This window comes from Anopheles coluzzii, chromosome 3 (assembly GCF_943734685.1).
Source record: "Anopheles coluzzii chromosome 3, AcolN3, whole genome shotgun sequence".
NCBI lineage: Eukaryota > Metazoa > Arthropoda > Insecta > Diptera > Culicidae > Anopheles > Anopheles coluzzii.
The window spans coordinates 9,366,415-9,380,000 of record NC_064671.1 but is presented as its reverse complement, the minus strand read 5'-3'; the positions used below and the strand labels follow the sequence as shown (position 1 = coordinate 9,380,000).

Sequence of the window (13,586 nt, the reverse complement as noted above, 5' to 3'; positions counted from 1 at the left end):
AAAAAAAGAAAGAACGAAACACACTTAGACCAAACCGTTCTACCACGGATGCTGACGGATGCCTTTGCGGTTCGCCCGGCAGCGAACCGGTGTGTATGGAAATTTTCGGTCTTGGTCGTTCCTTTTTCTTTCCGCCCCGGGCCATAGGAAACGGCACTTTGCTTTCGCCACTCTCGCCGGCTTCTTTATTTTCCCAGCTCACTTGCTTACTGGAAAACAGGCAAAAATAATTCCATAAAGATTTTTATCAAAAGCGCACTCGCTCGCCCGGCGTCCTCTTCCACCCATGCAGCCCGCATATTTTTCACTCAAATTTAGATTTCGCATTCGCATTAGCATTTCGACTACCACCCGACTCAAGGACGCGATTGCTGGCCGGTTGCTTCGTTCCTGTGTGTGTCTTGCTTTGCTCGAGCTCTTCTCCAATGCGCCATCATGTGGTTTGTGGTCTTATCTTTTCAGCGCCAAGCATAACGCCCGAAACGAGCTTCTAAGAACTCCAACTCCACCCCAGAAACTCCACGGAACGGAAGAGGAGCAGAGAAGGAAACAAAATGGGAAAAAAACGCACCCCAACCCGAGCGATAAATATTTTTGCAAAACCATGAAGGATTGCACGCAAAGTTCGCTACGTTTGGTTTTACCAGGCGGGTGGGGAAGGAATTTCCACCTTCCTGTCGCTTATGGTTGCATTATTTCCCCCACACGGGCACTCGAGCAGCGCAAGTAAGGGTCATAAAAAATTCGGCATACCCATACTGCCACAACACGGATCCCCTGTACCGGATTGTTCGCACCCAATCAGGGAGGGAGACCCATTAATGGACGACGACGACGACGACGGCGATATGGTGTCCCTATCGAGAGGAGCAAAATTCCGCTGACGACGCGACCGCTGTGGATTATGAAGCGCATACACAGCGCACTGCTCATAATTGGTCATAAAATTTATCTAATCAAATTTAACTGTCTGTCCGCGGGTCGCGCCGGTACGCGCGTTCCGGCGTGTAATATCTTAATGGAATATCCACGCCACGGATCGCAAGTCAAGCGAGCGAGCGAGCGCGCGTTGCGCCGACCGAACACTCCACCACACAGTGTAATCCCTACGATAATTCACGATAATAAGGGGATTTCATTATATAGACTTTTCCTTTTATTCAACCCACCCAGCGGGGGGAGGGGACGAGCGTCCCGCCAATTGTTTCGAATACGGATTGGCCACCGCGCGCCGCTCGAGCTGCTTTCATTCGTGCTGATTGCAGCGTGTGACATTATGCTCTCGTCTTTTTTTCCTATTTTCATGCTGGATGATGGCAAAAAAACTTTCACCAAACTTGAGGACACGCCACGGCCGGAGCACAAAGGGCGGGAATTGTGTCGCTCCAGAAATGGGGGAGCTTTGTACGAAATTAAAGGGAGGGGTAACTATAGCGACGAAAAAGAGAGAGTTTCTTTTTGTTTCCTCTGCTCTTTGCCACAGCGTGCCAAGAAATTGAATCTTTCTGCTTATCCCCTAGTTAACCTTGCGGCGACCGTAGTGGCAGCTTGGCGGGAAGGAGGAATTTATGAACCATTTTCCTAAGAATGGCAACCATGTAACTCAGCCACGATATTCATTAAGCTTTTTTCTTCGGTCCTTTTTATTTTGGCTGGAGAGGATAAAATTAGCTAATGCAACGTGAGGTTGGGAGGGTTTTGCATCGTTTATCTAAACACAAAAATCTGGGTCAAGACGTTCATTTACTTGCGTACTTCTTTTTGTGTGTGTGTGTCAACAATGGCATTCAAGTCAAGTAACTCGTAAAGCTTAAACATACTAACTGATTATCCCTTGGCGGCACTTCAATTTTAAATCAAAGAAAGAGCTTTTGTTGCGGGATTGTGTGCAATGATAGCACAAAACAGCCTTAAAGTATGCAATCTGCACAACAAAGGCCTTTTATTACTATTCCATCGCATCGATCCAGTTGTAAGCAAAACGTTAGCAGAGGTATAAATGCACAAATATTCTACACATATAACTCAAATTCTGGTTTTGTCCAATCCACATGGAACAAGTTCCACAGAATACTTTTAATCTTGCCCTAGCCACTCGGTGCCTTTGTGCCGAGCCTTCCGGTCTGGTTATCTACGAATCATCATTTACCAGAATTGTGGTACCATATTCCGCTCAAGGTTACTGCTAATAAATTTCCCTCACTCTCTCTCTCTCCTAGTCTCTCCCAATTTCCTTGTACCGATTGTTTCGACTGGGTCAGATGGATGGAACTAGATAGCGGCCCGGCCCGGCCAACCCCATTAGTTATGGCGCGCCAATTCCAATGACCAAACCCCGTTTTCTGCTAGAAAGTTTTCGGGCTTCCGCTTTACAATAAACCCTCCGACCCAGAACCCGCCGCCCCACGAGTCCTTGACAGTTTTCTGTGCCGAAAATGGGCATTGCCCAAACAACTAGGCCACACGGCAGGGGCAGCATTATTGTCAATCCGGGCTGAATGTTTGGTGCAAGCATCGGGAAAACAATTCCATGCATTGTTCCATGCAGGCCTTGCCACCCATTCTCTCATTCACTTTCTCCTCCAGAAAGGGTTGCTGCTAGGGCCGGCCACACGCCGACGGCTTGGAGTGTCTTCCATTTGGGCGAATTAATTCACTCGACCTCCTTCGCATAGACCGCGTCCAGCTGGAGCAGCGCTATCTCATGTTTATATCGCACATAAAATGATAATTTCCGAAAGGCAGACACTCTCGTCCGACCCAGGCACCCGGGAGTGGCAGCCAGAGAACAGATGTAACACCACCACGTACGAACCACGCCGCAACCCACAACCCCTATGGGTGGGCGAGGTATTCGTTCTACCGCGCGCGCCGTACGTGGTACCGTGGCCTCGAGCATTTTTCGTTCGTTCTATGGCCGTCTTTTGGCCTCTCCGCGGCATGTGCATTGTGCTTTGCGCGCTTACACCTCGGCATACACGGCTCGGCACAGAACGGGGTAGCAATTTTTAAGCACTGCCCCGGCATTGCTGGTTTCGGCGCGTTGCTTTCGCGTGGGCACTGTGCATTGGCACTGCAAAGGAGCACAATCACTTGACCTATTTCATCGCTGAATCGCGCCCATCGCATTCTGGCGGTGAGTGGAGCGACTCGAAATGTATTCTACCACCGGGCCACCGGACCAGGTGCCTCGTGTGCGGGTTGGCGCATTACATTACAGCTGAAATCATAATGACCATTTTCATTTGCGTGTTTTTGTATGCACACCGTGCGCTACACTTGCCACATATTGTGTGCTGTGTGTGTGCTGTGAGGGACTGTGCTTTGCTGTTGTTCTGTTCTGATTTTTGCAGGTTTTTTTGTTCGGCTGCAGCTGAAGAGTTTCAAGCATTTTAGCCGGTTGCTGGAAGCGATGGAAGCCAATCAAGCAGTGGATGGAGATGGGTAGATGACCTACTGGCTATTGGAGTTAAGCACAAATATAAACATGTGTAAGCGGTCACCAGTGGAAGGTAGAGATCCATCTTTGTGGCCTTTCGCTCAGTGGCCTAATGACTGTTTCTCATGACAACTTGACTAAGTGATTGAATGAGGTTGTCAAATTTAACTCCTTTGAAGCATGAAACACATTTTAAAAGCCTTGTAAACGTAAATTAACAACAATGTAGAAAAAAAGCAATAACGACAGGTTTTTGGGTATATTTGAAATATTTCATAGTACACCCTTGAAATATTTCACTGTTGTCAACTGCTTGCATAGTTACGGTTATAATGAACTTTTCTTCCAGTTCCTTGTTAGTAAAATCTTTTCCAACACAATTCATCATAACTTTTTACCACTCTCCCCGCAGCTCCCTCCTCCCCTCAATAGCAACAGCATAGCAAACCGATAGAGAGCAACAAACAACAGTAACTCAAACAATCCCCCAACAAGTGAAAGCAAATAGCATTCCATTACAGCACGTGTCAAGGTCGCGTGTAGCGCATGTAAAAGTGGTGGAAAGGACACAGCACCAAACACACCGGCCTGTCACCATACAAAGTGGTTGATAAATCTAAAACAATCGAAAACATCCCGCCCGGCCCGGCCCAAAGAGGAAGGAAAACGGAAACACAAACACACAAATAAAAGCGAACAACACAGCGAACTACCGCCGCCGCTCCTGGGCGAAATGTGAGGGGAGGAGGGAGAGTAAGGGAGCGAAAAGCAGAACAGAAATCAGTCGTAACTTTGTCGAAATTGATTGGAAAACATAAGAGGAAACAAATTCTGCACGAATCTTCCCATAACCCTGTGCATGGGAAGCTGGAAGCCGTAAACTTGATGGTGGTGAAGTCGTGCAGAGAATGGCGGAGGAAAACGCAAACATTCGCTCGTTGATGTCTTCGATTTTTGTCGATTTTTTCTCTCTCTCCCCCCATCTTGGCCTGGCCACTTTTCTCCCGGTGTTGCGGGCAAGCGAGCTCGTTAAACATTTCGGCCGTACCGGAATTCATCGTCCTTGTGCTACAGTGAGTGTCACTGGGTTGGCCACAGTGCAAGATGGGAAGCTACCAGCATCAAGAGGCAGAGCGCTCCCTATCTTGCTTTTCAGAAGTGAATACAATATTGGAACATTTACCGGACCGGTTGAAAAAAAAAAACAGGCAACGGGTAAAGCGAGAAGGTCACCCCCGAAATTTGAATCTCAACCCGAGCGATGTGGAAATATAATAAATATTTCCAAGTAAGTTTTCAAACTTCCAAGGTCCGCCTGGTTGGCCTGGGAGCGGCGCAGGAGGAAGCAGTATTTGGAGTGGAATTGTTTCGCATAAATAAAACATAACCAACCCGATCGGTTTCGAGCATCGACTACAGGGCAAGTACGCAAAACGGAGTTGTTCGTTGTTCGTGATTGTATCGTAGCGAACGTACTCATTCGCTTCACGTGCTGTAAACGGGACGTCCATCTGTACGGGAGAGAAGGCGGTGGGAAAATATGACAAAGAATATTTCTAAGGAAGACACATACACGCACAAGCACAAGCACAAGAACATAAGCCACTCGAAATCATCTTCCTCGCGCCAGGCCAGGGCCTCCCTCCGCTGACCGCGGAATCATTTCTGACGTTGCACGCTGTGTGTTGTGTAGTGTTCGTACCCGCGCACCCTTTCCGCGGTTTTCCCAGCAAGATGTTGATGGCGAGCCCTAACATAAAAGGGAACTCAAGAAGCTTGCAGTTTGTGCGGGGGGAAGCAGGGTGGAGGATAAAAAGGAAATAATCTTGATCCAAAATATACACCAGTCCTCGACAAGCCAGGCAACGAAACGAAAGAAACATGAAAGCCAACATATTGGCCCACTGTGTCGCACACGCAAATACACACGCACACACACACAGAGGAGAAAAGGGCCTCTCCTGACAGTAAAGGCTTTTATGGTTGCTGATTTGCATAAGTCAATACGCAATGTGGTGCGGTTGGTGGCGTAGCGCTGGCAGCATAACATCCCGCCCACGGAAACGGCGTACGCTCACGGGGTTTACGGCGAACGAAGACAACATCAAAATCAGTACTAAAGGGTCCCGGGGAGGTTGGGGCTTTCGCTTCTTGTCCGCTTTTCGTGTGCTGTGCTGTTGTACAGATAGTGAACGACATGGAAAGTAATACTTTTGCTTTACTTTTTCATACGAATTAAAGGCTGTTTCGCTCGTACAAGTTGAAGGACGACGACGACGAATGAAGGACTTGGAAAGGAAAATCATTTACTTCCCTGTTTCATTTCACTACAAAATTCGGTGTAAGTATTTTTAAGTACTGCTTAACATTTCTACTTCTCTGGAAAATCACTCCGTCCCAGCTTGAGGACAGTTTCAAGTGAATCAAAAATGCCGCCCCATCTTCCATCCCGGCACGATTAAAATCCCTGCCCCAAAAGGTCATTCTTCCGGCGCCCGCTGAACACGCGCATTGCCTGATTCGATTTACTTTCTTCGCCTGTCTCCTTGCCCGTGCTGCAGCGCACCCTTCCGTGACGGTATGTTGTAATGATCATCATCATTTACCTGCTTGCTCGTGGACGCCCCCTGGCGCCAGCCAACCCCTGCGACACAACAGCTATTTCATGCCAACTAGCGGATTTATGATGTTACTCGTAGGAGTTTGACATTTACATTCGCTGTCATTGCGCAGGAATGTTTCATTTGTTTCGTTAAGCAATCGTGGTTGCGCTGCGCGGCACGGCGTACGGGGGAACCACAGTTCGCGACCGAATTCAGTGTTCAGTGCTCTTGAAGCGTCCGATCGCGCGTCAATGTGGTGCCTTTTTCACACCTTGGCAGCGGGTGCCAAATGAAAGTTTTTTTCCCTTTTAGCTGGCGCATTTTTCTTTTCATTCTGTGCATGCTTTCGTAGTGTAGTATAGACTCGACAACTGACTCGACACCTTTTTCGCCTTTGAAATATTCGCGTGATAGTGTAAAGGACACGGAGGCGAGGAGCTTTACACGCTCTGTCACTTGCACCGTTCGGGTCATGTATTATGGAATTGGAATGTTCCTTCTCTGGAGTGCGCACACAAACACACACACATACACACAAACATCGGATTAACACCTTCACCCGAGGGTGTCGGATTGGGTTTTATTTCATTATACGGTGAAACGTATTTTCGCACCCCCTGCCCACCTGCCACCATCCCAAATCGGATTAATAACATTCTTTGCTATTGATTTTTTCTACCGCTCTTGGAAGTGGAAGGAACGAAAGCGAACGCCTAGGCCGGAAGGCTTTGGAAGCGGTTTGTAGTTTCGAGAACTATTTTAGAATTTTACGATCAAGCATTCGGAGTTCACCCAACTTGGGGGGGCTAAAATTCACCAAGCTGCGCACTCTGCCAAGGTAAAGGTTCGATCGAAACCGTCATAATTGTGAACTTGTGAAAGTCGAAATTTACGAAGCAGAAAGCGTTCAGAAAAGGCAAACTTTGGTGTAGAGAGAGAGAGAGTCAGAGAAAGGGTAAAAAAACACACAACCTCCAACATTGCCATCCAGCTGTGACGCCGATGTGCCTTGGGAAAGGACGAACCAAGACGCGGGAGCGAACCGAGAAATGAAATAGTTTTAATGAGTTTAAACGCTTTTGACATTTTGTAAAATTGTTTCATTTTTCAATTCCCTACCCTTTCCTTTTGGCTATGAAGGAGAAGAGCGCGAAGAGGGGGGGGGGAGAGAGAGAGAGAGAGAGAGAGAGAGAGAGAGAGAGAGAGAGAGGTCAGGAAAGAAAGGCGCGCGACCAATCTCAAATCCGAAGCTGAAATGTAGTCCGAACCCCTGGGGAGGAGGTAGTTGGTTGGCCAGCCGCGTGCATTCCGATTCCGTCCGATTAAAGATGAATATCAAGCACGATGAGCGTGCGAAAGTGGGCAAAGCCACCACTACACGAAAGGGCACAAAAAGGAGGGAGGAACGGGGGCAACGGAGCTGGAGAAAAAAAAGATTGCATCGCCGTACCGCGAAGTGAAAGTTTTGCACCGATGGTTGAAATAAATGGAAACTTTCCGTGCGGGATTTCGCGGTAGCGATGAAAGAGTAAAAATTATTTTTAGTTGCTACCGTTTGTGTGCCTTTCGCCATTTTTTTTGGTTTTGTTTTCTGTTGAATCCTTTTCATTCCTTAATGAGGCACTTTTGTTTGAAATAAATATACGGGAGCGCGAACGGGCAAAAGAGCTTGACGCTCGTTTGTTATTTCACCGTTCATTCACCGGTGAATTGTTTCGGGCTGGGATTGGTTCACGGTGCACAAGGCACTGGTTGTTTGTTGTTATGTAACTCTCAAGGATGTTTGCTATTTTCATAATCAACACTTTAGCAATGAAATGGTTTGCTTATAGTTGTGTTGTTGTTTTTTTGTTTGCATTCGCTTTGTCCTTTTGTTGCTATCTATTTTTGTTTCATTGTACCACTACAATCGTCTCGAGATGGGTGTATTGTTAGACGAACGAAACGAACAGTAAGCCAACAAACGATGCTATAAAGAGCTTCACACAGTAGTTGTTTTTAATAAATGTTGGGATTTTGCAATGTTATAAAACGGTGGCTTTGTTACATATTATTTCTTTATAGATAAAGTAAATAATTTGTACAAAGTACATAACAAAATGTCCATTAGAGAAATAAAATCGTCTGGTAATGCAGCGGTACTAATTTTTTCCAATGGATGCGCCTTGTACTTTGTACATTTTCAATCCAAATATAATTGCATACATCTAGGCGCTAACCCGATGGATGCGCCTGGTGCCTTGTAAATCAACCACGTATGAATTGACTTTAACAATAAGAATTGTGTATTTCCAATCGTCTTGCTGATTATCAGTACTGATTCATCTATTAACTGATTTTAAATACAAACGCAATAAACCGTAATCGTGTTCAAAAATACACATTTACGATCTAAATTCTCCATCAACGAGCTGCTGGTGCGCGTTGTTTGTTTCCCTTGGAAATCCCCACAAATCATTTCAGCGAGCCCTAAAGCTTTTGCTAGTAGAAACGGGTGCGTTTCTCGGCGTAGCCATTAGAGCACGTGTTACCCAATTCGGTTAACTACACTCTTCTCCCACGTTTCCCAGTACGGCACGCTCGCCGCCTATGGAACCCTTATCTCACACTCTCCCGCTCTCTTTCGCTGTATTCCGCTCTCCACAAAAGCTCCCCAGCATTGAGGGGCAGGTGCAGCAAGTAGAGCACACGATGGGAAAATCACGTGAAGCTTGCAAAACTCGCAAGAGCGCAAGGACTCGCTTCGCTATGCTCTGCTCAAAACGGATCGGCAAGGATACCGAACCGAACCAAGCGCAAGAGAGTGAGAGCGAGCGAAACGGTGCGTCGTATTCCCTTCGGTAGTACCGGGGCCGAAAACCCCCAGCGAGTTCCAACAACGACAGCATTTGTCTATGTGTGTTTGTTTGTGTGTGCGTGTGCTCATGAAGAGCACTACACCATATACCTGTGCGCGGTTGTGGTGAATCCCTTCGAAACCTTCTGCACCTTGAAGCTACTTTACGAAAACGGTTTTTCGATCCCGTGTGCTCTTCCCATTCCTGTTGCCCTTTTTCTGAGAATTACTCTCTATCTCTATCATTTTTCCTCTTTCTCTCTCTCTCTCCCACCCACAACAGCACTCCTGGCGGTGGTGTCCTGATAATCGATACTCCCTAACGACGGCGGAGCGAGGACACCACGATGACAACCCGCCCGGCCAGGCACCAGGTCGGGGTGTCGTAATTGTGGGAACCGTTTTCTGTATTTGTGAGCGGTGTCGACGGTTTCGCATCATTCGAGCGTCGACCACGGGCACGGTACGACCTGGCGAAACCTGTGTCTGTGTCCGCTATTCGCCAGCAGGGTGCTTGCTGTGCTTGTAGGTTGTTGGCCTTGAAATATCCTTAATCTCGTTCCTACCACCAAACAAGCCGATCGGGGGTTTTGCTTTTTAACTCGAAAGCAACCAGCTGTGTGTTGGGTATGATTGATTGATTGAGAAGCAATTGGAATGATGATAAGCTCACGGACCCACACACAAACACACACACAACAAGAAGGATAACAAACGACAGACAGTGACCGTCAAATGCGCGCTGGATTAAGCAGATTCGCTCTTCCCCCAGGCGGCCACAGCGTGACATTACATAATCAGCGTGGAGTAGAATGAATTTTTCAACAAACGCTCTGTTGGTGTGTCTGTGCCGCCGTGTCGCTGTGTACGTGTACGCTGGCATCTCCAAGAAAACGGAACGTGATCCACTTGGTGGTGACCTCTGGGTAGATTTTTATGGCTATAGATAACAAAACGAACGCTCGCAGGGACGGCCACAGCGGTTGCGTTCTTCCCCAATGAGCCAACCCTTATTCCCACTGCTCGTACGTTTTCTTGCTCTCTTGTCTCTCTCTCTTTCTTTCTCTCTCTATATCTCTCTCTCAATCACACACAAACACACAGAGGCAAAATATCACCAAAGCATATCTTCGCTATTGCGAAGTAACGATGTTAGGCAAAATTCCTAGAACCGAGATCCCCGAATTATCGGAATATCGATTATTCGAGGGCACAAATCCGTTTTTTCGTTCGTTCTATTCGTTTGCCCGAATATAATAATCAGAATCTTTGCCACACACATACCCACACACACTCCCACACAAGCTCCCTTGTCCCCCGAAAAAAGCAACCAAAAACAGGAAAAAAAAAGGACTAGGCAAAGGCTATTTACCATTTGACAGCTGCAGCAGCGACGTCCCGGAGAGCAGCGATGTGGAGTTTTGGTCGTAGTACAGTGCCATATCCGACAGGGACTCGGCGCTGGCGGGGCTGGCCGGCAGCAGCAGGTTAACGAGGCCAAGCCCGAGCACGAGCAGGGGCAGCAGCCGGCTGCGGGTGGAGAGCCCGAACCTTAGGGAGCCCCTCGGGCCCCAAGGCACGCTTCGTAGGGACTTGCTGCCGTCGGTGGCCGCGGTCTTGGTGGTGGTGGTGGTGGTGGTGTTGCTGGTGGTGAGATTGCTGGAGGTGCTGGTCGCGGAGCAGTGGTGCCGTGGTCGCGCCACCGCACCGCGCCTCCTCCTCGCACTGTGACAGGTGTCCTGTTCGAGCTCGATCCCGCACGACGCCAGCGGGGAGGTGGCAGGTAGTAACGCCGGCACTGGTAGTGGTGTTGTTGTTGTTGTTATCATCGGAGCTGCTGGAGGTGGTGGCGAGGGCGCAAGGTGTGGCGACGGTGCGGCCGCAGTTCGGCGGCAACCGCCCGGTCTGCCCGCGCCTCCGGTTCCGGCCCGGTGGTGCATCGCTGTGGTAGCTTTATTATTATCAACAGTGGCAATAGTAGTAGTAGTGGTAGTAGTAATAGTAGCAGCAGCAGCAGCAGCAGCGATAGTAGTATTAGTAGTAGTAGTAGTGGTGGTGGTTAGCTTTCGGCTACGACACGCTGCGGTTGGCTGGTGCATCGTTCCGACGACCGATGCTGGTAGCGACAACGACGACGACGAAGGTCCCGACGGCGACGGCGAGGACAGTAGTGAGAGCGACGGTGCTAGCTTCATTGCGTCCTTTTTTTGGTCAGAAAAAGGGACCCTTTCTCCAAGGAAAAAAAGGAACGCCGTCTCCCTATCAAGGGTAGCGTCTCGTGGGCATGGCGTCGCGGTGCGTCCGAGAGGGCTTCCGTACCCGTCGCTTCCGAATCGGAGCAGGAAGGGGTGGGGCGCTGAAACTTCCTTTCTCTCTTTCTTTCTCTCACACACACACACTCTCTCACTCACTCGCCCTCTCTCTTTTTATGTGTGTTCTGTTTCCCCGGTTTTGAAGTGGAACACGTTCTCACTCCTTCACTTCCTGCTCAGACGGCCGTTGGCCGTTCCTGCACACAGCGCGGTCGCTGAAGCGTCGATTTCCGGCAGCCGCGGACACTGGACACTCGGTGTTTGTTGTAGGTGTTGCTGCAGGGGGTGGGCCAGACGCACGGGCAAACGGGCTGTGAGACAGAGGGGTACACACTAATTTTCACGGCTTTCGAAACTTTCGTACGAATGTGCTAGAGGGTCTTGAACTGACACCGAAACCACTACATCTGGTCAGATCGATGAGCTGCAAGGGTGAGTTTTGAAGAAAAAAACAGGGAATGACGCTTAGAAAGGGATTATGGAAGGAAGGGAGGGTAGAACACACAGACACACACAAATTCAGCTACCAGATCTAAAAAGGGCAACGATAAGGATTTTCCCAGTTTTCGTTCACAGGATTCCAGCGATTTCACCGTACAAAACTCTCTAAGTGCGTGTGTCTGTAGGTGTGCGCGGGGTCTTCCCTTGTAGCCGGGGGAGGCCGGGCAGCTGTTAGCTGTGTGCCCGGGAAACCGACCCAACCACAGCTGTATCCAGCACCAACACAACACTAACAGGGCCGAGCACGGTCGCGAGGGGAAGGTGAAAATGTCGGCACGGCAGTCAGGTTGGGGAGCTTCCTCCTCTATGCGAGCTTCTCTAGGAGCAGGCTACAAGGCTTGGCCCGTTTTGCACCGACAAACGATGAATTTTCACACCACGAGCAAGCGAGCAAGCAAGCAAAAAAGGAAGCTTTCTGAGCGAGTGTGTTTTTCCTGTATTTGCTTCTCTTTTCCTTCTTCACCTTCCACTCTACTGACTTGGAGGTTTTTTTTATACGGGTGAGGTGTTTATTTCACATTTTTTCTGCACTTTGCACGAAACGCTTTTGGCTCACTGCCAAAGCGGAACATTGCGTTATAATTCACCGATCGAGACACACACTGTAATGCACACACACGCACACACAGGCACACCGTATACAGGATTTCCGTTTTTTTTATTCGCCACACAGTCACACGCACACACCCGTAAAAGAACCCTCAGCTGAAGCTGGCAAATGGGAAAACTTTCCTGGGGCCAACGATTGCAGTGATTCAGGGGTCCTGCTGCTTCCCTTTTTCCGTGCTGTCTGCCGTGGCTCTATGGGAAAATGGGGGATTTTTCGCTTTTGTTTCTGCCCTTTTTTCCCTTCCCAAACACTCACATACACACAAGCACAAACACGCACAGACACACACAGGCAAACGATTGGTAGGTTCGCGCGCAGTACAAGCAATTCGGTAGCCGTTGCCTAACTTTAGGCGTTACAGTAAAAGGGTTTTTTTTACTTCGTTGCATGTTGCAAAAAACCAAAAAAGAAGAAGAACTGGGTGTGCTAAACGGTGCAATTTTGTTTATTGTTACCAGAAGAAAACCGTACTAGTATAGTTTATATATATACAAAGGGGAATCCAAACCGAGGTATTGTTATCGCAGTGGACGCGCACGAACTGAACACCAGGTAGCAGCGCGAGAGCCACGGAATGTGCATCGCATCATCGCTGGTCCTGCCTTGCGCCCCTTGAAAAGCTCTCTTTTCGCTCGCTCGCGGCGGGTTGTTCGGCGCAGCGTTCGGGTTTTTGTTTTGCACAGGGGACACTTGCTACGGCAGGGCCACTGCCTGGGAAGAGACTGGGGCCATTCGGACACTGGCACTGGCACTGGTGGCTGGTTCGGTTCGGTTCGCTCGCTGTGTATTTCCGTCTCATGTTGGCAATGGCTTCGTTTTTCGATGCTCATACTCACTGGCATTTCACACACACGCACATAGATAAACACGCTCGGGACCTATCTGGACCTCGGGAGTGGAAAATTTTGTCGATAAAACCTAGCCTACCGAATGGATCCTTGCACCAGTTTAGCGGAGAGGCGAAACCAGCTTTACTCTCCCGTGTGATTCCTTTTTCCGGTATCTCAAGGGGAGGCAAAACGGAGTGAAAGCTTGCCCGTTTGCTCCTTGGGGTGGGGAGGTTTCTACACGAGCTTTGGGAAGTGTTTCGTGAGCAAAAGCTTCGCCTTCGCTCACGCGCTCTCCTGCAGCGTCTGTCTCTTTCACCGTCCAGAGCGAATGCTTTTCGTGCGCTCGCGTTAATTTTCATCAGCTGTAAATCAAATGGCTGAAATGATCTGGTTCCATTTTCGAAAAAAAAAGAACAATTACACACACACGCACACATACATAAACAGCGCAAACG

At 48.7% G+C, this 13,586-nt stretch overlaps 1 protein-coding gene across 6 annotated transcripts in view; it reads right to left on the bottom strand.

The window, feature by feature from the left end:
• LOC120955194 (sodium/potassium/calcium exchanger Nckx30C) overlaps window positions 1-13,132 on the bottom strand; it is a 65,626-nt gene extending 52,494 nt beyond the window's left edge. Inside the window, exons 1-2 of one of the 6 annotated variants that reach the window (XM_040375804.2) lie at window positions 12,773-13,132; window positions 10,251-11,614 (exon numbers count right to left, since the gene is read on the bottom strand). In XM_040375804.2, coding sequence (XP_040231738.2) covers window positions 10,251-11,073 — 823 coding nt within the window. In that variant the 5' untranslated portion in view covers window positions 11,074-11,614; window positions 12,773-13,132. Of the gene's footprint in view, window positions 1-10,250; window positions 11,615-12,556; window positions 12,690-12,756 lie in introns of those variants that run through there. The other 5 variants (XM_040375803.2, XM_040375800.2, XM_040375799.2 and 2 more) reach the window with 5 other exon arrangements.
• Window positions 13,133-13,586: the final 454 nt, after the last annotated feature.